The sequence below is a fragment of the Trifolium pratense genome, linkage group LG6 (genome assembly GCF_020283565.1).
Source record: "Trifolium pratense cultivar HEN17-A07 linkage group LG6, ARS_RC_1.1, whole genome shotgun sequence".
Classification (NCBI taxonomy): domain Eukaryota; kingdom Viridiplantae; phylum Streptophyta; class Magnoliopsida; order Fabales; family Fabaceae; genus Trifolium; species Trifolium pratense.
Window position 1 is genome coordinate 14,232,222 of NC_060064.1, and position 24,381 is coordinate 14,256,602.

Sequence of the window (24,381 nt, forward strand, 5' to 3'; positions counted from 1 at the left end):
TAGACTTACTTTTATGCTTTAAAAATTAGGGTGTTAGGAGCCGAAACTATAGGACTTGGGGTATCAAATAGAATTATGTACTAATTTTAATCGGTTGTGAGAATATGTGTTAACATGTTTAATTTTCCGCCAATAAGTTGCAACTTTTTTTTATGAAAATTAATAGACTAAAATTTTAAAAAATAATAAAGTAAACACTTACGACTAATAGGCCCAACAAAAAATATATACGAAATTCTTAATTTTGTCGGTAGCTTTTTATTCTCTCTCGGGGAACATATAATTGTACCAAGTATCAATTATGAATTTTGGTACAATATAATGATATTTGATATGGTTCATAATTGATGAATTGATACAATGATACGTAAGTATCAATGATCAAATTCTCTATGCGTATGTATCTCTTACTCATATCAAGTATCAAATTCTCTGTCAAACCGGCTTCGTACTACTTTTCAATACTACACGTATGCAAATTCTTTTCTTCTCACGATCTCGCTGCATATCAATACGCACTCAATCCTTAGTTTTCTCTTATATACATATTGATGTACCAAATCCTTTTCCATACTACTATGTCATGTGTGGTGAAAAGTGTGATCCACTTATCACATCATATTTTTCACAAATGGATAAGGTATATATATATATATATAGTGTGACCAAATCAACATTCAACCTTGTCCCTTCCTTTCTTCACACATTCCACTCATCAGAAATGGCAACATCTCCATTAACCTCCCTTCTCCCATTCACAACTTCATCAACTAAATCTCATTCAAAGCTCCCACCTTTTCGTGCATTCAGAGTCTCGGCTTCTGTCTCAGTTCCTGAAACTCACTTTCAACACACACCCAGAAGAGAATTCTTAAAGGGTATTGCTCTTTCACTCCCACTTATTGCTCTTACTGAGCCACCACAGTCACAAGCTAGAGATGTTGCAGTTGGTTCTTTCCTCCCTCCTTCATCATCAGACCCTTCTTTTGTTCTCTTCAAAGCTTCTACTAAAGATACTCCTGCCCTTCGAGCAGGTACATTCATCTTTCAATTCAAGACTTTTGTTTTGTTGAAAAATATTATATGTGTTGATTAAGATGTTCTCAAGAATTTTAATAATTTATTGGGCTATGATTTTGTTGCTTCTCCTGGACATGATTTGGCTCATTAATTAATTGATCATTAAGTTATAGAAAGTGATATTTTGTAGCACTGGCTATCTTATATACTTATTTGTGCCATGACGTGTTTACTAAGATCATCATGGCTAAGTCTATGGTGCACAAGTAAGACAAGTCTTTTCACATTGCACAAGGCTTGTTTTCACCATTGACATGTTTTAGTTGTGCATATTAGACAAAGTCGATCATCATAGACTATTAATGTATGCATTCCATTATCGCGGAAATATCCCCCCTTGGCACACCTAGAACATCGGACTATAAATTGCAGAGGTGTTGAATCCGAAGCGGTGACTACTAGATTGCTACCAGAATGGAATGTCATAAAGCATTGCTTTCTTAATTGTGCCACAATTGAGCATTTATGTCCAATCGCTACATAGACATAATACAATGTCTAACTCTCAGAGGTGGCCCTTGAGTTCATTTGCTTTTGGATTAATATGATATTGATAGCTATAATTGTTTTTCCATTTTGTTGGTCCCCCATTTTAAGTTCTCGTTGACCACGGCCTATAGGAGCCAAGCTATCTACCGCTTTAAACCCTGATTGCATAGGCTCGTGCGTTGATTTATGTTCTATAATCCCAGGGGCATTCACTTCAACACATCTTCACTTGTGATTGGTTAGTGCCCCTCTTTCATCAATAGCACTCCCAATGCGTCGACCACACACCCTAGTATAGCCTTTCTCATACGAAAATCCACAATAAATCTAGTACATTTGACAAAATCTATTTCTTTGATAGTGGTATCACTACCAAAGACAACAATTCCGACATTCTCAAGATTCAGCGCTGTTTCTTTCACACTGCTGGAAAATTCAACCTGTTCCCCATCTCGAATCTCGTTCAATCCATAAACACGTGCAATCCCATCTCCAACTGAGACCACCCGACCAATCTCATCCACTTGAAAACTTATGTAAAAATTGGTGATTCAATTTTCTAATAGATCAGTTGTTAGTTCCTCTCTTACAGGGAGTGAACGTTTAATTAAATTGTTTATCTAACTCACCCTTGATCTATTGGATACTTCTCAATAGCATCCTTAGAATTTACAACATTGAACTTTGGAGGTTTATTAAGATTAATAATCATTTAGGTAGAAATTAACTGTGTACCATTTTAGTAACTTATATGGTTTCTGATCGATTGTTCATTTCCATCACTAAGCCGTTTCTCTAATGTACAAATTTATTAGAAATTGTCTACTTTTGTTCTTTGCAATTGATACTCTAGATTTAGTTCTTTGCAGGAAATGTCGAGCCATACCAGTTTATCCTTCCCCCAACATGGAAACAGCTTCGTATAGCTAACATACTATCAGGAAATTACTGTCAACCAAAATGTGCAGAGCCATGGGTGGAGGTTAAATTTGAAGATGAAAAACAAGGAAAAATTCAGGTTGTTGCTTCACCTTTGATACGCCTAACCAACAAACCAAATGCAACAATTGAGGACATTGGTAGCCCAGAAAAGGTTATTGCTTCTCTCGGCCCATTTGTAACCGGAAACACTCTTGACCCTGATGAACTCATCGAGACTTCAGTTGAAAAGATTGATGATCTGACGGTATGTTTTCTTTCTATAGCCTATGATGTCTTAACATTTATGGTTTTCTTTGGTTTTAACTTGTTAGAAATTGAAGAAACTACAGCTGTCTTTTAAATTTTGTCAATGTAGTATGATAGGAATCAACTGATATTATCATAGAAAATGAGAAAAAAAAAAATTATCATATATGTTAGAACACCAACCCTGGTTCTAAAGAAAACATGTATGAAAAACGCAAACAAAGAACACATAATATTTGATCACTAGTTCAACCACTTGTGCATACGTCTCCAACTGTAGACTGTCTACAATGATTTTCTGTTATTCAAGCTTTACCGTTGCAGATTACAGCTTGTGTTAAAATACTACGGTTCAGTTTACAAAATTATGTGCTTTTGTTTAAATAAATATTTGAGCGGCCTTTCCACTTATCAGTAAACTATGAGGCATACCTAACAATATACCTATCAATGACTAACATTACTGAAAATGGTGTGTGCAGTACTACAAATATGTGCTTGAAACTCCATATGCTCTTACCGGTTCACACAATCTTGCAAAAGCAACTGCAAAGGGAAACACCGTTGTTTTGTTTGTGGCTAGTGCCAATGACAAGCAGTGGCAAACTTCAGAGAAGGTTCTAAAGACCATGCTTGATTCCTTTAAAGTGTAGTTTTCTGTTAAAGGTAAATTAGATAACTTTACCTTCGGATTATTTCTTGTAATTTTTGTTTATACAGGATTATTGAGCAAGAGGTGTATTGGTCCCCATTTGAAATATATTTTGATTTGAAGTTGAAGTCATATGTTTTCATGTTTTAACAGAACAACTTGTCTTTGTAAATATCTGATTATGCCAATGTCTTATGTTTTATTGTCTTAATTTAAATTTTTCCATGTCTTATGTTTTTGTTGTCTTAAAAATTAGTAATAATGTAGAAAAAAGAAAGAACTCGAAGGTGATTATTATCTTCATAACTGTTCTTAATGCTTTCAGGTTTCAATGTAAATAAGCTTCATAACTGTTTTTTAGGTCAATATTATCCAGTTGGAATCTAACAATCCTTTGGTAGGACGATTTCTTTCTATATAATTCTACAAATTTCATTTCATTTATGAAATCAAAGTGTAAAATCTCAATGGCCTCCTTGTATGTATTCTCTTCACCCGGATAATTGAAACGTTTCCTTTTTGCGGCAGTTTTCTTAATCTGTTAGATCTGAAAGATATTGTTTGTATTAAGAACCAAACTAAGACCAAAAAACAAGGAAAACGCTCCTTTTCTCAAAGGCCATTGTGTATTGACACAAGAAAAGAAACGCTAGTGTTTTCACAAAACAACATAATCAGATAAGTTTTGCTGTTTCTAATTCTTTAGAAAACCAAAAATCGTTTTTGAAAAAGAGAGTTCAAAATAGTTTTGAAAACTACGAGTACTTCAGTTATAAAAATGGTTTGATTCGGTTTTATTGTTCATACAAAAACGACAATAAACTTTAACTGATGATGACAGCCCATGTAAAATGTGAGCTCGTTCTCTTCCCACATTGATCTCCCGCGGACCGCATTCTAAGTTCAAACACACAGTAATATGAATTCAATAAGACATGAAAGGGATAAACTTTAAATTATAAGGGGCATATATTATTATTATGAAGTTTGTAAGAAATGTCTCAACTCAGTACATAGACAGTTGATCATCGCCAGATTCTAAAGTGCAACTCTTTTTGGGTACACAAGGCCTGCTATTATATGTTTGTTATGTACAAAACTGGAGCCTCATTTCTTTCCCTCCCAGTAACCCACATCCCTTGTAAATAAACTATAATTCTAGGGTTAGATAAGCTTGTATCAAAATGGGGAGGGTTGTCAAACATAAGCAGTCACCAAAGGAGAAGCGCGGGGAAGACCACATGAGTAAGTCACATACTTGACACTATCTATTAGCACAACCACGAAAATCCGAGAGAGCGACTTTGGAGCCATCATGCCATCAACACCACTGTCTCCAGCCTCTTTGGGATCAACAAGCACGGAAACCACCATAGACGATTTATTACCAGGGAGGTGGTCTTTTGGCAAATTTCTTGCATGTTCTTCAGTTATGTTCAGACGGGTTCCAGGAAGTTGATCTGGGAGGGTGTGGAGGATTCTTCTGTTCCTGCTCTTGTTGACATTGGTGGCATTACGACGAGTTTCAGTAGAAATATTGCCCACTGCTGTTGCTGGAACAATAGCTCCAGGAGCAGGAGAAACATCAAACTGAAAAACTTCAGTACACATGCCAGAACTTAGCATTGGACCTGCATCATGGAACCAGAAAATTCAGTATAATTTCAATGTTTTATGTGCTTCAAAATAGGCAAGCAGGTACTTATTTGGGCATGTAAAAGCTTGTAAAACCAGTAAAAGATATTGCTTAAAAATGATTGATAGGTAGACAACATGAAGGCATTGTTTTCAGTTCTTGTATTCAGGAGAGACACCTTAAACGATGACAGTAACTACTACATAAGAAAAGCTATATCACAAATCACAAATACAAGAACGAACCAAAAATGCAAGTAGGAATGGCATTGTTAAATAAGCACTATTAAAACATGTGATCTTGAAGTCTATCTAACCAAGTCTGGAAGACATCTGAAACAACCAAGGAGTTCAAGAAGTCTATCTAACCAAGTCTGGAAGACATCTGAAACAACCAAGGAACAACCAAAACACAAAACATGTGATCTTAAACTTGAAAATGCATCTCATATACTCGAACACCACCAATTGAAAACACTGAACCTAGAATATGTGCTACCCAGTGGCCAAATATGATTAGTGATCTTATACGGTATCCAAAAAGACACAAGTCAGCAGAAGAGTATGCATCATTTCTAACTAAAAATCTATGAAGTGAAATTAAGACAGAAAGACATAATAAACTTGTAACATGTGCTACAGATTGGCAAATTTAGATTAGACAGCAACCAACAAAACATGATACAAAACAGCAATTTATCATTCCTACCAAACCATCTATAGAGTAAAATTAGAGGACATGCATAATTAAAGGATATTCACCTGCAATTCCTTCACGGAACCACTGCTGCATTTTACCATCAGTTGCAGAAGACTTCATATGGTCCTTCAAGGTTTTAGTTGAACCAGAGCCAATAGCCCTCCTCTGTTCTGCAGAAACTCTGTACACATTTGGATGCTGTCCTCTATTTCTTCCAACTTCAGGAATAGCCAATGCAGAATCCCAATCTTTAGGAATGGCCAAACCAGTTCCACTTTTCTCCTTCTTTACCTGAGCATCTTGAGATGCCATGGCTTTCTCACTGGCCATGATAGAATGGATTATCAAGTTTCCATCAATCTTAACCAGCTTATCATTCCTAGGAACATACAAAGAAGCTAGAAGTGGCTCGCTGGCATTGTCTCGATGACCAACACAACTCGAGTCTTTCCGTTCATTCATTTCTTCTAGTTTCCGACCTCTTTCATAATTATTCCTATCAGAAATACCAAACCTTCCATTGGGAAACCCCACTTCCCCATCCCTTCCAGATTCATTCATATGACCATTTACAGGCCAAATCTTACCTCCACCATGACCATAAAACCATCTATCACTAACATAACTAGACCTACCAGAAACATTATCAACTAAACCTCCAAACTTAAAATCTACCATAGGAACAAGTCCACCAAAAAGCATGATACATAAAAACAAACCCAACAAACTAATACTAGCAACCTTCTTAGTTTTCACCTCAGTTTTCTTACTCTCACTCTTTTTACTCTCACCCTTTTTACTCTTGGAAGACGCAGCCGGTTGCTGAGGCTTCAACCTTGGAATTGGAACCAAAGGAACCTGAGAACCTTGAGGTTTAACAACATAAGGAGCACAAGGCATCCAAGGATAAGGCATAGGTCCCATTGGAGGATGAGGGTACATCCCAGCACCCGGCGGAGGAGGTGGACACATCACACCACCACTCAATTGTTGTCTAAGTGTAGCATTCTCAGCCATAACATAAGTAATCTTACTACTCAAATCAGCAATTGTTGAATGCATTGATCTTACTTTCTCCTCAAGCTCCTCCACATAATGCTTCTTCCTCTGTCTAGAAAGCTGTGCACTTTCTCTATTCCTCATCAACCTCGCCTTCCTCTTCTCATCCTCATCTTCAATACCATCAAAACCAGATTGAGATTGAGATTGAGCTTGTTGCTGCTGCTGTTGTTGTTGGGTCTTGATTTCCATTGAAGACGATCTCCTGCTACATTTCGGAGTTCGAGTCTCAGCACTTTCATGGCTACTTTCTTTCTTCCTCTTCAAATCACAGCCTTTAACAATCCCTTCCAATTTCACACCCTCTTCCACAATTGCATGTTCATGAGAAGACGAAATATCCCTCTCATAACGGCCAGAATCATGTGAAGGCGAATTCGTCGCCTCATATACACCCGATCCGCCATTTCCTGATCCCTGAGACGAAACCGGTCCATTCGAAGACTCTTCCCGATCAGAATTCTCAGCATTTTCAGTCTCCATCGAAACTTTAACATCAACATCAACCGAATTATCATTATCATCAGCAGAAACCGAATCAGAATTAAGAAACCTAGAAACATCAGGACTCAGATCACCAGAAACAACAGAAGCACCTGATTCCGGTGAATCAAAATTAACAACGCCTTCATTATCAATAATAGGCGAAATTGGAACACCGTTAGGGTTCCATGAATCAGGAAGAAGAAATTCTTCGGTATCAGAAGGGATACAGAGATTATCAAGATCGTCGAACGTGATCTCAAGATCTCCAAGATCGTCGTTGAATAAAAAGTCTAATGAAGGTATAGGAACGTTGTTGAATTGGTCGGCGAAGTCGTAATCGAGATCGGAAGACGGTTGTTGTTCCGGTGGTTGATCGGAGAGGATTTGGTCAGCCATGGATGTGAGGGTTTTGGGAATTTTGGGAATTGAGGGTTTGGTTTGGGTCGTTATTTGAAGTCGTGCGCGTGATAACACGCGGTTTCTGAACCGGGTTCTTGGTAGTTTCTGAGATCTATGTGTTGCAGGATTTGTTTGTTACTTTGTTTCTTACCGTGGTGGTTTCATTTCATGGATCTGAAGAGATAATACGCGGAACTTATAGTATTAATAAGTGTGTAATTATGATGGATAAGATTCTCATTATCAAAAAAAAAAGATTCTCATTATCAACTTTTTTTATTTGCAATTACTTACTAGTCACTACTATAAATAATATTAGCAGTACTATTGATATTATTATTTACTTTGTTAAGAAAAAAATATTATTCCCTCTAGTCTCATATACGAGCAACTTTTTACTTTTTATATTCATTCAATAATTGATGTATCTGGTCATTTTTTGGTCCAAATAAATCAATTATTGAATGAATATAAAAGTGAAAAGTTGCTTATATATAAAACTAGAGGGAGTATTATTGTATTTTACTTCTTTGCTTTTTGACTAAATTATTATTTTAATTTAATTTTGTTTCTTTTACAAAATAAAATATTATTAAAAAAATATTAAATTCAAGTGGATAATAAGTTTTTTAAAAATTAATTGTTTGGAATATACGAAATTAGTTGTGGTGTCTTCTAGATTTCTAGATGTAGTATTTAAGCGGATTGATTTTGCCCTCCATTCACATGTAATTATCCTATATATATATATATTCTTTAGTCAAATTTTATTTACTTTTCGATTAAATTTTAGATTATTAGAAGAAAAAAAATTCATAGAAATGAGAATGAGAGGGTTAGCAAAAACAAAAATGATATTAAAAAAGTAGAATTAAAATAAAGTAAGAGTCAACGAATGATAACGTTGGTATTTATGTAATAAAAAGTTATTATAAAAACAGTCAAAGAAGACAAAATAAGAAAAAGCAAATGCTTGATTTCTATATCAATATTTTTACTTTCTCTTTTTCTTTTTATTTTGACAATAAAAATATTATTCGATAATCATAATATATTTTATTATTTTATTAAAAAGTTTATTAATTTTTAATGTTTTGATAATAGGGTTACTTTTTATGGTGACTTTTAAAAAAAATTATCAAAAAAAGTGCGTGACTTATAAAAGTGTTTTGATAATAGTAAAATCAAATAATTTTTTTATGGTATATACAATTGGTTCAGTGATGATTGGCGCTGAACTTGGTAGGGAGGGAGGACCGCGATTCGATCCACCGCAACTGCGATCTAGAGGGGACTGAAACCACTTAATACCAAAACTTTCCGAACCAAATTAAACTAGTGATAAAAACCAAAAAAAAAAATAACTTTAATAACCGGTCATAGTGAAAAAAAATTAATAACCGATCAATTATATATAATTTGCTGGTGGTATAAAGATTTATGCTGCATAAAATCTAATCCTTTGTAATAATAACGTAGATTTTACTGTTAAAAAAAATAATAACGTAAATTTTAATTAATAATCAATAACTTAAATTTATAAATTAAACCGACATAGTGCAATATAATTTAATTTAAATTGAATAAATTACAAAATTAAGGTGACGATGTTCGGCCTAACAATTTCGGTATTTTTGCCGGTTGAGGTATTAATGTGTAAAAATTATTATCAAAGTATGCAAGTATCATAAATAAAAGATTGTAAAATTTTTAATGATATCCTAATTATAATTGGCTTTTTACCAAACTGACCCCGAACCAGATTAAACTGATAATGAAAAACAAAACAAAAAAATTATTCAAATATCAATTTAAATTAGTTTAATTAACATGTTTTTAAATAATAATTTATAAAAATATTTTAGATTGACATAATTTACAAATATATTTTCCATTTAATATTGAATAAATAAATTTACATATTAATTAAAGATTCAAAAATATTTATTTACGGTGCTTTAAACATTGTTCCGTATCCATACAATTTTGCTAAAATCAGGGTAACTCATCATGATTCTAACAATCTCACCAAATATACGTATAGATATCTCTAAAACTTCAAAGAATTTGATTTTTTTTTTATTTGATAATGTTAAAATTTAGTGTGAGGAGATATTCTCTCAGTTTAAGATTGAAAAGACTTTTTTTTATGCAAAATAAAAGCATAATGACATCAAAGAAACCAAAAGACATTTCAACTATGTTGGCACCCCTTATAATTGTATCCTTTAATCCTCTGTGAAGTGCTCATAATAATATACTTCATCTGGTCCTTAATATAAGAAAACTTCACTTTTTAGATATATTGCAACATTGATGTATTTACTCTATAATATAGTCTAGATACATCATTGTTTCAATGTATCTAAAAAGTGAAAGTTTTCTTATATTAAGGACTGGAAGGAGTATATGCAGTAGTTCGACAATCTCACTAACTATATGCAATAGTTCGAGTTCAAATTGAAAATTTCACACACGTCTCTATATTTAAAATATGTGAGTCTCTGGTGTGAGAGTGACGAACCGAGTACCTCTAGCTCTAGGTTGTAGAGTGGCCTCTCAACCAAATGGCTTCTCCGAAAATAGGAAAATGTGATTCTCTCCGGAGTCGGGCCAACACATTTTGAGGCTAATGGTAAACTAAAAACATGAGACCTTTTAAATGTAAAATAAAAAAATTGTAAAACAATCTTAGAATTTTTCCATATATTTAAAATGAAAAAAAAAATTACTTTGCTTTTACTAAAAGATTATCCATTAAAAAAAAATATTTACTACAACCTGTAACATCCCGGATTTTTGGGACATTAATTAACGAAACTTTAAGTGAGAAGACGAAGCCCTTTTTTTTTAGGAACACAATAACCTTATATTACTAAATATTAAACATTATTATAATAGATCTCTCAAAATTAATAATTTAGTATAATAATTACAATAGATTGAACTATTCTTTAACTCAAAATAAGATTCTAAGGGGGGTGTATTGGATTGAGATTTCAATGGATTTTAAAAGACTTTTTTATTATAAAAAATTCAATCAAGACTTTTACAAAAGTTAAGTAAATCTTGTGGTATTCAATTAAGACAATTATGATTTTTTTTTCAGGGCAATGAAATCTGTTGGTATTCAATTGAGATTCCTTGTCATTTATAAAATGTTCATTGGTATTCAAAAGTCTACCGATTTTGATGGATTTTGTTATGGAATAGATTTCGTGAGACTTTTTAGTTAAAAGTATAAATACTACACTTATCAAACAATCTCACTCCAAACCCTGAGATTGTTCATGCTCTCCCACAGACTTTTTTTTTCCTATTGTCGTTGGTCTGAACTCATCCGTTCAAAATATGTTCTTCTCTTGCAACTTGCTATATTGTCCAAAATACAAAGAACATATTCATCCAACAATCTCACCATAATTCATGAGATTTCATGAGACTTTTTTGCTTTTCTTTTTGTGTCATCCTTTATCCTTTATCATCTATCATTATCATGTTCACCGATCTTCTTCGTAAAAACTCAAAAGCAAAACGCAAATAAAAAAAAACTATTGATGTGCAATCGTACTGTAACGCAAATAATATGTTAATCAATCTTTCGGGAAAAGACCAAAAGCAAACACAAATAAAAAAAATCATATTATTATTTTTATGGTACTGTATACGTAAATCAAAAGAAAAAATTTCATAGTTTTTTTTTTTTCGTTTCGTCAATTTGTTTTTTTACAACATTCATTATTATTATTTATTTTTTTTACAAGGTGGTTATTATTATTGTTATCTTTACTTTCTATTTTTATTATTATAATTTTAATTATTAATAATGACCTGAAAATAAAAAAGGAATTATTCAATCTTCAATATGTATTTTTAAGGAATGTCATTGAGAGGCTATCTCGTATTTTTAATTGCGGTTCAAACATTTAAAATCTTAAAAATTCATAAAGTATTTTGAAATCTTAAAAATCTACGTTAGAAATCCATCAAAATCATGTGGTAAGAATCTTGATTATAAAAAGTCATCTTTTAAAATCCCATAAAATCAATACAATCACACCAAATCCTTTAAAATCTTCAAGACTTTTTTTGCCAAAATTGTCTTTCAAAATCTCAATCCAATACACCCCCCTAAATCAAGACTCTTAGTCTTTTACTACCCAAACACTCAATCTGCAGCTGGTCATAATTTTGGACGCTCGTGAGAATCTTTCGACAAGACTAACACTGATATCCTCAATCTCGGAGCCTCCACTATACGTCACCACGCTTCCGTTGCGTAACTTTGATCTACTGGATTAATCTGGCCAAATTTATAGTGAGGGTCGCTCCAAAATATAGGAAAACATCAATTAAGCATGCATATATATATATATATATATATATATATATATATACTTGTGGAAAAGTTCATAAATTATTAAAGATAAAATAAGTAGGCTAAGTATTATCTAACCGCTATTATTTAACCGTTTTTTCTCCTCAAAGCTTTCTAGTTTTCTCGCTATTATTTTCTAACCGTAAAAATCAGTATGAGGAATTAAAGTGGGAAGGCTAAGTACTAATACTCTTTTATTAACCTATCTCACTAAAGAAGTAGAGAGTGGGTCGTACTACTAGGAATAGAAGTTGCAAGTAACTTAAGCAAGTATACACAACACAGTTAACTACAATTAGGGACATGCTTATGTTATTATATTAACAATAATAGATTAATATTAATAGTTAATATAATAATTAAAAATAATCATGATGAATATTTGCTAATCACGTTGCAGTAAAAATAATAACTTCCTTACTCTCCATAATTTCTTGTTAGCTAATGTATGTATCTATTAATCTACTTAGTCAAATTAGATTAGATACTACTTACTCAATCCCTTACTCTCGTTAGTATATAATGATAATGATAAAATAAAATACTCCTATATATACCTTGCTAAACAAAATAAAACAGAAATTACTTGAGTAATTAAATATGAGATTTCAACTATGAAATCGGTAAATTCTATAATAATAATAATATTGTCACCCAGTAAATTATAAGAATAAAAATATTTAATGTGTATATATATGCAAAATAATTGCACATTAGTGAAAAGTAAATGTGCGACAAGCTGCGCCGTTAATCCTTTTGAATGGTATATTCAATTCTTTTGAAAACTACTTATATATACAATAAGATAAAATTTTGGGATCTTACACAATCAATCGTTAGTTGGTTCAGTGATGATTGATGCTGAACTTGGTAGGGAGGACTGCGGTTCGATCCCCCGTAACTGCGATCGAGAGGGGACTGAAACAACTTGATGTCAGAACTGACCCCGAACCAGATTCAACTGGTGGTGAAAAAAAAATAGTTACTACAAAAAATAGATCATGATACATTGATACTTTTGTTTGTTTTTATTGTATTTTTAAAATATTGAATGAATATTGTGTGGCATTAAAAAACAGGTTGTGAAGGGGCGGGTGTTTGTGATTAGCGCGTTGTAAAGGTGGCGAGTGGATTTTGTCCATCTTACTTACTTAGATTATAAGCATATATAAGCATGACACGTTCTCCGCATGTCACGTGCACTTTTGTGAAGAAAAAAGTGTGTCTGGAAACTTCGTTGTAACAATCGTGGTGCTAAGTGGTAACCAAATCATAAGTTTAAGGTCAAAAGTGCAAACCAAAATTTGGAGTTACGTTTCCGCTACGTTCTGCTTTTTAAGTTTGCCTTTTGATTTGAGGTGGGAGTAGGGGCGGACCCAGCTATAAATTATTAGTGTGGCTAAAAAATATAGACACTATTGAAAAAAATTATTCATTCTGAAAATTCAGTTAAACAACAAATAATATATGAGGTTACTACTAATACAAATCCCTTGTGATATGGTTCATGTTGTGCGTTTCTTTTTTAGGTGATGAGTTGGAGACCCAGCTCAAAGTAGCAATTAGCAAATCTTATAAAAATTACTCACCCTTCCCACACCTCTTATAATTTTTTTTTTAAATAAATAAAATGCAAACCCTTCCTTCATCTTATAAGAAAATATTTTGAATGACGTATCGCATGAGCGAGTGATTAAAAAATGAAAAAAGAGACTGCTCATATAACACTTAAAGAAAATAATTTCATTTTATTTTACCTTGTCATAGCACATATATGGCCAATTCTAATATGCACAAGTGCATCATGTCTTTTATGGTGCACAAGTTCATGATATCGTTATAACAAATACGAATTTTACAAAATCCACCGTTGGATTGATAGTTTATATCATATAGAGCATTCATGTCAAATTTTTAAAAAATTGAAAATCATATGATATGTCATTGAGATCCATCAAGATTAACGGTTTATGAGTTTTTATTAAATACCATTAATTTTGAGGGATCTCAATGCCATATCATAAGATTTTTAATTTCTTTAAAATTTGACATAGATGATCTATATGGTGTAAACTATCAATCCAATGGTGGATTTTACAAAAATCATATTCGTTATAACGATATCATAAACTTGTGCACCATGAAAGACATAATGCACTTGTTCATATTAGCCAAAGCCCACATATATACGCTTATCATAATAAATGTTGATGTCATTTTATCCGAACAGAACCTAGACAGTTGTTGAATATAAGATTGTCACGTGTCTCCCAGGAATCACATATCCACAACTCTATGAAAACAAACATGAGTTGGGAGATCAATCCCTCTTGTTAATATAGAAAGACAGCCGGAGTTATAAGGTTGGTTTGGTGGCTAAGGTGGAGGAGTTAAGGAGTGGAGTGTAATGGTGATTATAGGTTCAATTTCCACCTATAACAAAAAATAATAAATCAACATACTAACATTGTCTGTTTCAAAATAGTAAATATAGAAAATTTTAATAGCAGCGTCAATGTTTGAGGTATCTACAACTATATCGCGACTGCGATACACTGAGCAATATTTACTTGTCCAGAATTTTCTGCAACATAAGGTTTACTACGGCGACAACAATTTAAAATCTTGTTGTACATCACCCGAAGTAATTTTGTCCCATGATATAGCGGATTACAGCATCCTTGAGAGCTCTGGGGTGCCAATATTTTCTGTTTCATATCAAAATAGGCAATAGCAGGAAGTATCTCAAATATCAGCAAAACAGAATCATTATTATTAATACAAGGCTTCACAAGATGCAATCATAAATTTCAAAGGAAAATAAATTTGTCACATTCTAAATTTAGGGTTATGGTTCTAAGGGACTTAAACCCAAATAATTAAATGGATGATAGCCTTTTACTGATGTTAGTGTTATAGGAAAGCTTAATACAGTATTTTTCTTAGCATTAATGTTCTTCAGAAGCAAAATAGATAGGTTCATACCTTAAACTTGTTCGTTTGTTAGAATGGAAGCGAGACCACCAAACCATAATAACAGCCAAACAGAACCAGAAAGGTCGTGAAATCAGAACGGCTCGAACAATGGGAGGAAGTCTGAACAAGAGTCTACCAAATATCTAAAACTCAAACAGAAAGAAAGGGGGAATTAATAATGATATAATTAATAAGCTATAAGAAAAGCAAAAAATTGAAAATCCATATGGGGAGAGCATAAATTTAGAGCATTATTACTTACATTTCCATCACTACTAGAAAGAGTGACATTCTTATCCGACTCAAGATGGTGATTTGTCTTTTCGGCAATTGGTTCATCATAGATAAGATAAACTGTTGTCTTCTTCACAACAAATTTGTTTTCAAAAACAACAGTAACATTCATTATGTCACCTGGTTCTGTATTTGATACTACTTTCTGCCACTCCTCCTCGTCAGAGGTGGCTGATAATCCGTCTCTCTTATAGAGCTGAATGGTGTTCTTTGTGTAATTTATCACCAACAAAACTTTAAGGCCTTCTGATGTTATATCATCTGGAGAAGAAGAATAGACAACGCACATGATTGTTTTCAAACTTCGCTCATCCACTTGAGGTACTTCAAAAGTTACAGAAGAACTGCTATCATTGAAGGCTAGCCAATCAGGATAATTGTCACCGGGGAGGAAACCAGACCCATTGGGAGGCATTTTCTGTACATTCCACATTTGTGAAAAAATAGAAGTATTAAACTTAAATATTACATGGTTATTTAAACAGTTGGTAAATATTCACTATAAATTTTAACTAAATATGTGTGTTGTTTGCATGTTTTTGAAAATGATATAAGGCATTTACATACCACAGATATGTGGATGCATATAAGTCAATCAGGATACTACTTTCTGCCACTCCTCCTCGTCAGAGGTGGCTGATAATCCGTCTCTCTTATAGAGCTGAATGGTGTTCTTTGTGTAATTTATCACCAACAAAACTTTAAGGCCTTCTGATGTTATATCATCTGGAGAAGAAGAATAGACAACGCACATGATTGTTTTCAAACTTCGCTCATCCACTTGAGGTACTTCAAAAGTTACAGAAGAACTGCTATCATTGAAGGCTAGCCAATCAGGATAATTGTCACCGGGGAGGAAACCAGACCCATTGGGAGGCATTTTCTGTACATTCCACATTTGTGAAAAAATAGAAGTATTAAACTTAAATATTACATGGTTATTTAAACAGTTGGTAAATATTCACTATAAATTTTAACTAAATATGTGTGTTGTTTGCATGTTTTTGAAAATGATATAAGGCATTTACATACCACAGATATGTGGATGCATATAAGTCAATCTTGGTGAAACAGTGGTTAGAGGTCTTGTTCAGTTTTAAAAATTGCTATACTGAAAATTCAATATTTATAAATTGAATTTTTATTAATAAATGGGTTTCTCCATTATACTGCTATAATGTCGAAAAACATATATCAAATTTTCAAATACCAATGGCTTAAGTTAAAGATGATTGATGATGACATTTTAAAAACAGAGACATGGTTGACTGGAGAACAAAAAAAGGCTTGAAGGAGAAAAATCAAGTAAAATCCAAATAGCGAATGAAAAATGCAATTAAATCTACAAAATATTTTCTCTAAGAATATTTAAATTACACGTGTATATACACAGAAATGCAAAGAGGGGAGTGTACATGTGTGGCAAGTTTCAAATAAGAGAGGGAGAAAGATATAACCTGTAAAATGTTTTCTCTAAGAGTATTAGTGACATGGCAGTTCATTCCCATTTGAATTAAAAGCGAAGTCAAGGAATTTTGTGAGCTTGATATTTGAACTTGACTGTAACGGCGAGTAGATGCTGAAGTCACAAAATTTGCAGATTGTGGCGTGTTTTGCATTGCTTCCAATTCCTCACAACTTTTGGTATGTAAGTTATCCAGAATACTTGTTAGAGTTTGATGTAGTTGAACTTCTGACTCGCATATCAACCAAAGACGTTGAAGATTCTGAAGATCTTCAAAAATACATGGTAGACCATAGAAACTATCAGTTTGTTCCTCTGAAAATTCAAGAGATGATGTGCCTGCAAATGTTTGAACAAAGGACAAGATACCATTTGTTGGAGACATCCAAGACTGAATAATCGAAGGAAACACAATACGTGCAAATCCTTTGAATCCACACAGTGAAAGATATCCAATACTCTTTGATCTTACTACTGCAAAGGGTACTCTTGTTATAGCAGTATTATCTGCAACCAGGGTGGTCAACGATGTCATTTGTTCTATGTCCTCTTCCAACTTGCAAATTTTCTTACATCCAGACACAATGAGAGTTTTTACCGATTCTAATTTATAGATGCTTCTTGGAATTTCACAAAGGCCTGTACAGTCTTTCAAATTTATTAAAAGAATTTTCTTGAGATGTCCTATAGTAGGAGAAACTGAGGACAAACTTGGACAATATTTGAGTATTAACTTTTCAAGATTTGGCAAATTTGAAAAGTCTGGGGTTTGTCTCAAGTTATGAGAATGACTAAGGTTAAGAAATTTCAGCTCCTTCAGAAACTGTAAGAAAGTTTGAAGAAATATATTAGAGAAGAAACCTAAAAAAATAGATAGCAAAAATAGAATTGATAAGATCAATCATTAAAAGACGACTATTAGCCTTTCCAAACTAAAGTTGTACCTGGGACTTCTTCCACACTCGTTCCAGATTGGAATATTTTAAGTCAACAGCAACTAAACATTCTTGATGAAACTCTGCAGGCGTATATTTCAAAGGAAATCCATGCCAACAAAGCCATCTAAGATCTTTTGAAAGATATTTGTAATCTCCGTTTAGTTGTATGCCAGCAAGTTGAAGCAATTTAAGTTTATCCATCTTCTGAAATAGTTTAGTTTCCAAACGAGTTGTGGAGTCTGTTCTTGACATCTTTAAAGTCAGTCCCTTAACATCTAAGGTTCTCTGTCATCCAAAACGAAAAGAAAAATCAAACACTTGGACAAAACACAAAAAAAAGCAATTCTAGAATAAAAAACAATAAACAAAAAACAAAAAAAAAAAAACACATAAGAAGATCTTACGGTATCTTTTGACAACACATACTTAACATCCTCGTAATGCCATAACCTACTAGGCTCCTTGCCTCCCTCTGTTGATTTCTTACGTACAATCTCTCTTCCCATGTCACGTAGCAAATCATGCATTCCAATCTTGTTCTTCCGATCAACAGTTATAAGGCTTTGTTGTACAAGGACACTTATTCCAATATCTGCATAATGCCCACAGTCGTCCAATATTGTAATTACATCTTCCTGGTCCATCCCAATAAAGAAAAAGGCAATATCAAGGAATATTTCTTTTATATCATCATCACGTAAACCGTCAAAACTAATTCTGAGCTTCTTTAGCACTTCATCATTGGGAATAAGTATTAGTTTCCCCAGTACACTCTTCCACTCTTTTTTTCTTCGCCTAGTCAACAAAAAGGACCCAATGACTTGAAGAGCTAGTGGCAATCCACCAGAGTACTTAACAACATCTCTTGAAAGGTCAGCAAAACCTTCTACAGGAATCGGTTGCTTGAATGCATGCCAACTAAAAAGCTCAAGAGACTCATTGTCGTCCATTTCTTTCATTATATACACATAGTCAACTTTAAGCCTATGGAGTAAATCATAATCTCTTGTTGTGATAATTATTACACTTCCTTGACCAAACCATTTGCGACTTCCGCACAAGGCATTCAATTGGTCTACTTTATTCACATCATCAAGCACAAGAAATATCCTCCTCTGTTGAAGGCTTTCTTGTAATATCACTTTCCCTGATTCAACTGTATCTATATTTATCTTTGTTGTTTTGTAGATATCAGAAAGAAGTCGTTGTTGTAGAGAAACCTTGCCATTATCTTGCTCCCAAACTTCCCTGACATTTAGGAGGAAGCTCTTTGCCTCAAAATCATGACGGATTTTATTATAAGCAGCTTTAGCAATGGTTGTTTTGCCAATCCCTCCCATGCCCCACATCCCAATCAGTAGAGAATCTTTTGATCGATGGCTGTTCAGTAGTTGAATAACATCTTGTGAACGAGATTCTACCCCCACTGGATGGTCCGCAACAAATAAGTCTGTTTTGTCTAGTAACTTGGTAACACTTTCTACTATTTTCTTGATATCTTCACTTTCATTCCTACAAAATATGAATCCAAGAGTAAGTGTAAGAACGACTATATAACCATTGTACAACGTGTGTGTATGAAAAGCAGAGGAGGAATTTTTAGTGGAAAATGATAATTGTGTCAAACTCGGAATCTCCTCTTGGAGAGTTCTCGTATAAATACAATTTAATAAACTGTTGTGTTGAAAAACATCTTGGTAGTTATTACTTGATGATGTCTTTATGTGGTTTAATTTTAATTTAATAAGTCACTACTTGATTTAAGGAGTTGACTTTGTGCACTCTCCCCTATATATAAATGGAGCACTCTCCCCTACTTAATTCTAATGGAGCACTCATTAGAATAAGCATACTCTGAGTTCCTGTAATATTTTCTATATGGTATCACGAACCTTAGGTTCTTTGATCTTGTGAAAAATAATTCTTCTCCAATGTCATGTCAAACCAAATGGCGGCAGACCCTCGCCGGCTCAGTCAAGAACTCCTTTACTACTATTAGGTTTTTATATTGGGTTTTACTCGTCCTTACAAAACCGACTTGTAAGGTGAAGTGTGCCCCCACTTATAAACTATTATTCAAGTTATATCTCATAAAATGTGGAACTCTTAACACACACCGCTCACAAATCTTGGTGGTGACCCGAGTGGGCTGATAGTGGTGACATAATAGTAGGAGGCCCAACGAATCTTGGATAGGCTCTGATACCATATTAGGATTTGGGTTGGGTCTAACTCAACCTTATAAAACCGACTTGTAACTTGTAAGGCAACAGTGTCTCTCTTTATAAACTCATTTCAGGACATATATATTTTCTTTGTGGGACTTGTGGTACCCGTCAACTTACAAGCTGGTTTTGTAAGGGTGAGTTATGCCAAATATTTTTACCTAATAACGACCAACAGCCCTGCCGGTGATGGAGAGTAACAGGAACTAACAGTAGTACTGACCATGGAAGTGAGGGCACTACTGCTGCAAGCGTAGGTAGCCCTAGTGTACCCGCAGGAGGAGGCGTTGCAGGCCATTGCAGAGGCGTAGGAGGCGAATCCGGCAACTATTGCACTGGTGATGGCTATGGTGGTGACTATGGCAATGGGTATAATGGTGGTTTCGGTGGCATTGGTTCATTAGGTCCGGGAGGTGGTGATCACAATAACTCATTGCGGGTTAACGTCAATGGGCAATCAAGTGTACAAAAGGCAAAGATACTATTTCTGCTCTACTAAGACTGGGCATATATCAATTTCATTACTTGCAGAATTTTGTTTGTTCAGTTACATGTTATACATTTGATAACTTTTTTTTTTTTGGGAGACACATTTGATTACTATTTGCTAACAATACTTGAATTGTTTTCATATATCATATGATATGATGTAGGTGCTAGGAAGCATCCATCATAGCTGGGATATCCCAGTAGGCAGTAGCAATGCCTGACATATTTCATTTGTATAGTTGTGTTGTTCACATTGACTTGCTGTATTTTTGTAGTAACATTTGTTACCAGTTGGATAAATAAAATTTGATATTAGAAATACCAAATGGATTAGGAGCAACTGTTTGGAAAATTTCCCCATATACAACAACAATTTAAATGGCCAGGAAGTCAAAGATCATGAGCTGACAATACTAAAAAGTAAAAATAAATCAATTAAATTCAGTTACCTGGAATTTATGATGACAATCCCTGCTGTGCCGCCGATTTCAAGGAGCGCTGTTTCCCAATCCATCTTCCTATCTTTATCCACTGAGATTCTTGATATGAAATTTTCAAAAGCTTCTCCAAACATGCCTGTTAGATGTCGTACTTCTGAGGGATCTACCTCATAGAACACTGGCACAACCACCAGACCCCCGCTTCTGCTAGCTTCCATGATGTTCTCTAACTCTTGCAAACACCATTTTGAATTAGCATAATTACTAGACAAAACAACAATAGAAATTCTATACTTTCTAATTGCCTCCAAAAGTGAGAGTGAGATCTTATCTCCCCGTTGAATCTCGTTATCATCTCTAAAAACATAAATTCCAGCATTTTGAAGGGAGGTATAGAGATGTGAAATGAGTTTTGCACGACAGTCATCCCCTCTGAAACTCAAGAACACATCGTAGATCCTTTCCTGAAATATAAAGGATACAAGTGCACTTACGAATAAAAACCTATTACTATTTATTATAAAAACAAAAAACCATAAATTAATGATAAATCAAGTAGAACCTCAAAAAAACATATCTTACATTAGCCACACCCGTTGGTTTTCCCCTTATGATTCCTCTTCCCATTTCTTGCAGCATATTATGCATTCCAATCTTGTTCATCGGATCAACGGTTACAAGACTTTGTTGTACAAGGACACTTATTCCAGTATCTACATGATGTCCCCAGTCTTTCAATATTTTAGTTACATCTTCTTGGTCCATCCCAATACAGAAAAAAGCTATATCAAGGAACATCTCCTTCATATCATCACATAAATCATCAAAACTTATTCTAAGCAACCCTAACACTTCATTATTGGGAATGAGTTTTAGCTTCTCCAATACACTCTTCCACCCTTGTTTATTTCGACCACACAACAAATAGCCAATGACTTTAAGAGCTAGCGGCAATCCCCCACAGTACTTAACAACATCTGTAGAAAGGTCGGTGAAACCTTCTATAGGAATTGATTGTCGGAATGCATGCCAACTAAAAAGCTCAAGAGATTCATTCCAGTCCATTTCATTCATTCTATACACATAGTCAACCTTAACCTTACTAAGTAAATCAAAATTTCTTGTTGTGATAATTATTATACTTCCTTGACCAAACCACTTGCGACTTCCGCACAGAGCATTCAATTGATCCAATTTATTCACATTATCAAGCATAAGAAATATTTTCTTTTGGCAAAGTCTTTCATGTAATATTATTTTTCCTGATTCAACTGTATCTATATTTACTTTTGCTGTTTTGTAGATATCAGAAAGAAGTCGTCGTTGTAGATAAACTTCACCATTATCTTGTTCCCAAACTTCCCTCACATTTAGGAAGCTCTTTGCCTCAAAATCGTGACGGATTTTATTATAAGTGGCTTTAGCAATGGTTGTTTTGCCAATCCCTCCCATGCCCCATATACCAAGCAGTAGAGTATCTTTTGATTGTTGCCTGTTCAGTAGTTGAATAACATCTTGTACCCGAGATTCTAATCCCACTGGATGGCCCGGGACAAATAAGTCTGTCCTGTCTAATAAATCAGTAACATGGTCTACTACTTTCCTGATATCCTCACTTTCATTCCTACAAAATATAAACCCAAGAGTAAGTGCATGAACAATTATAAAAAACGATACTTGAACATAAAATTCATGTGATTAATGATTCTCATATAGATACTCCCCCTCCACTGTTCTATATCTATTAATGTTACTATCTCCGTGTCCCTAAATATAAGATCCTCTTGTGATTTTTCTGTCCCTTTTTATAAGACTTCTTTCAAATTTTCAAGGGGATAGCTATTTTTTACCAACATACCCTTAATTATAATGCATCTTTTTCTACAATCTATAATAAATATTCTAAAAAAAGTAAAAAACATTAACTTATTCTCTCTCTTAAAGTATAAAATTGTAAAAACAACATTAATTGTCAACAAATTTAATACTACAATCCACATTCTTAATCTCCTTAATTTTCTCAAATGGTTCTTTTTTTTTTTTGAAAAAGTCAAATGGTTCTTATATTTAGGGACGGAGATATTAATAAATAACTAATTGATATAAAGAGGAAACATGAATTGTATCAATCTCCTCTCCTCCGTTTCCATCATCAAAGAGCATTAATTGTTCGATACTTCTCCGATACGCGTATCGGAGAAGTATCCAACACGTATCGGTTTTATTTTTTAAAAAAAAATAATATTAATTGCTGATACTTCTCCGAAACACGTATCGGGAAGTATCGGTATCGGATACGTATCGGACACGATACTTCGTCATTTTTGGAGTATCGGGGCTTCATAGGAACACATCCATGCTTCACACTTATTAAAAAGGGTAAATAACTGCATTTAATTTTTTTAATTTCATGTAAAAAAGTAAATACATTTACTAATCTACCCTTTAATTATTATGGTCATCTCGTCGTACGTACCGTCAAAGAATTAATGTAAGGGTATTTTTGGAATAGTAACCTTTGGTTATACTTGTGCCCAACAAGTTAAAACACATTTTTGCATAGAAGTTACAATTGAGTCCAGAGTAGTACGAGACTATTAGTAAACCTATATCAATATCCGTCAACAGATGTAACCAACAAAAAAAATCCCTCGACAGAATAGGGTGGCAGAAACAAAAAATCCCCATCTTCATAACAATGAATTAAAAATTACCTGGAATCCACCACAAATCCTAAAATGTTGCTACCTTCACTCGATTTGTCATTCTTGGAGATCCTTTGTGCAAGATCTTTAAAAGCTTCTCCAAACATACCTCCCTGGTGATGTACATCAAAGAGACTAACGCCGTAGAACACAGGGATAACCATCTGGTCTATTGTTCTGCTGCACTCCATTATTTTCTCCAACTCTTGTAAACAACATGTTGAATCAGCATAATTTCTTGAGAAAACAATAATAGAAAGTCTAGAACCTTCAATTGCATGTAGAACTGAATGTGTTGAAGTTATTATCTGATCTTGATTTCTAAGCTTGCTGTCGTCCCTGAAAACAACAATTTCGGCCGCTGTAAGAGCAGTATAAAGATATGATGCAAAAGAATCGGCAGTGTCTTCGTCACAGAAACTCAAAAACACATCATAGATCCAGCTTGGATTCTTATCATTGTTAGATATGGATTCAAAAACCTGATTTGTGGAAGAAGAACTGAAGGAAGCCATAAAGATTAGTTTTTTTGTTAGATGAATAAGAAACTCTTTATTTACAACAAGTCCTGCATACTACTCCATCTAGTCCTTATTGCCAATATTTCAAAAGAGAAGAAATCAAAGTCATCTTAAACAAAGAGAAAAATCATTCAGTTGTTATTGTTAAGATCCAATTGCCAATATTTTATTTTATTTTATTTTATTATAATCAATAATAAATAAATTCGTCTATTTATTGGTATGTGAGTAGTCAAGATAATACTAGTATTGTTTAATTTTA

At 33.8% G+C, this 24,381-nt stretch overlaps 4 protein-coding genes across 4 annotated transcripts; 1 reads left to right on the forward strand and 3 right to left on the reverse strand.

Moving 5' to 3' along the window:
- Positions 1–676: 676 nt before the first annotated feature.
- On the forward strand, positions 677–3,620 carry LOC123888255 (psbP domain-containing protein 6, chloroplastic). Its single transcript, XM_045937257.1, has 3 exons — positions 677–1,034; positions 2,439–2,755; positions 3,240–3,620. The coding sequence occupies exons 1-3, from the start codon at positions 722–724 to the stop codon at positions 3,408–3,410; spliced, it is 801 nt and encodes a 266-aa protein (XP_045793213.1). The 5' UTR covers positions 677–721; the 3' UTR covers positions 3,411–3,620.
- Positions 3,621–4,359: 739 nt separating this feature from the next.
- LOC123888256 (bZIP transcription factor 17-like) lies at positions 4,360–8,283 on the reverse strand. Its single transcript, XM_045937258.1, has 2 exons — positions 5,807–8,283; positions 4,360–5,040 (listed from the first exon to the last, which is right to left on the reverse strand). The coding sequence occupies exons 1-2, from the start codon at positions 7,683–7,685 to the stop codon at positions 4,607–4,609; spliced, it is 2,313 nt and encodes a 770-aa protein (XP_045793214.1). The 5' UTR covers positions 7,686–8,283; the 3' UTR covers positions 4,360–4,606.
- A 6,250-nt stretch (positions 8,284–14,533) lies between these two features.
- On the reverse strand, positions 14,534–15,776 carry LOC123888257. Its single transcript, XM_045937259.1, has 3 exons — positions 15,305–15,776; positions 15,052–15,185; positions 14,534–14,774 (listed from the first exon to the last, which is right to left on the reverse strand). The coding sequence occupies exons 1-3, from the start codon at positions 15,767–15,769 to the stop codon at positions 14,702–14,704; spliced, it is 672 nt and encodes a 223-aa protein (XP_045793215.1). The 5' UTR covers positions 15,770–15,776; the 3' UTR covers positions 14,534–14,701.
- A 155-nt stretch (positions 15,777–15,931) lies between these two features.
- Positions 15,932–24,381, reverse strand: LOC123891787 (disease resistance protein RUN1-like). The gene is made up of 7 exons (XM_045941675.1): positions 23,608–24,381; positions 21,476–22,517; positions 20,903–21,357; positions 18,144–19,251; positions 17,746–18,024; positions 16,794–17,624; positions 15,932–16,219 (listed from the first exon to the last, which is right to left on the reverse strand). Exons 1-7 carry the CDS (start codon positions 24,111–24,113, stop codon positions 15,932–15,934), a joined length of 4,509 nt encoding a protein of 1,502 aa, XP_045797631.1. The 5' UTR covers positions 24,114–24,381.

Coding starts and splice junctions, on each gene's coding strand:
- LOC123888255 (XM_045937257.1), top strand. CDS start 722: ATGGCAACATCTCCATTAACCTCCCTTCTCCCATTCACAACTTCATCA. Junction 1,035..2,438: donor TACTCCTGCCCTTCGAGCAG/GTACATTCATCT, acceptor AGTTCTTTGCAG/GAAATGTCGAGCCATACCAG. Junction 2,756..3,239: donor AAAAGATTGATGATCTGACG/GTATGTTTTCTT, acceptor TGGTGTGTGCAG/TACTACAAATATGTGCTTGA.
- LOC123888257 (XM_045937259.1), bottom strand. CDS start 15,769: ATGTGGAATGTACAGAAAATGCCTCCCAATGGGTCTGGTTTCCTCCCC. Junction 15,186..15,304: donor TTTCTAGTAGTGATGGAAAT/GTAAGTAATAAT, acceptor TTTGAGTTTTAG/ATATTTGGTAGACTCTTGTT. Junction 14,775..15,051: donor AACAAACGAACAAGTTTAAG/GTATGAACCTAT, acceptor GATATGAAACAG/AAAATATTGGCACCCCAGAG.
- LOC123888256 (XM_045937258.1), bottom strand. CDS start 7,685: ATGGCTGACCAAATCCTCTCCGATCAACCACCGGAACAACAACCGTCT. Junction 5,041..5,806: donor GTTCCGTGAAGGAATTGCAG/GTGAATATCCTT, acceptor TCCATGATGCAG/GTCCAATGCTAAGTTCTGGC.
- LOC123891787 (XM_045941675.1), bottom strand. CDS start 24,113: ATGGCTTCCTTCAGTTCTTCTTCCACAAATCAGGTTTTTGAATCCATA. Junction 19,252..20,902: donor ATTGTCATCATAAATTCCAG/GTAACTGAATTT, acceptor CATATTTTGTAG/GAATGAAAGTGAAGATATCA. Junction 16,220..16,793: donor TTAGAGAAAACATTTTACAG/GTTATATCTTTC, acceptor TGGAATGTACAG/AAAATGCCTCCCAATGGGTC.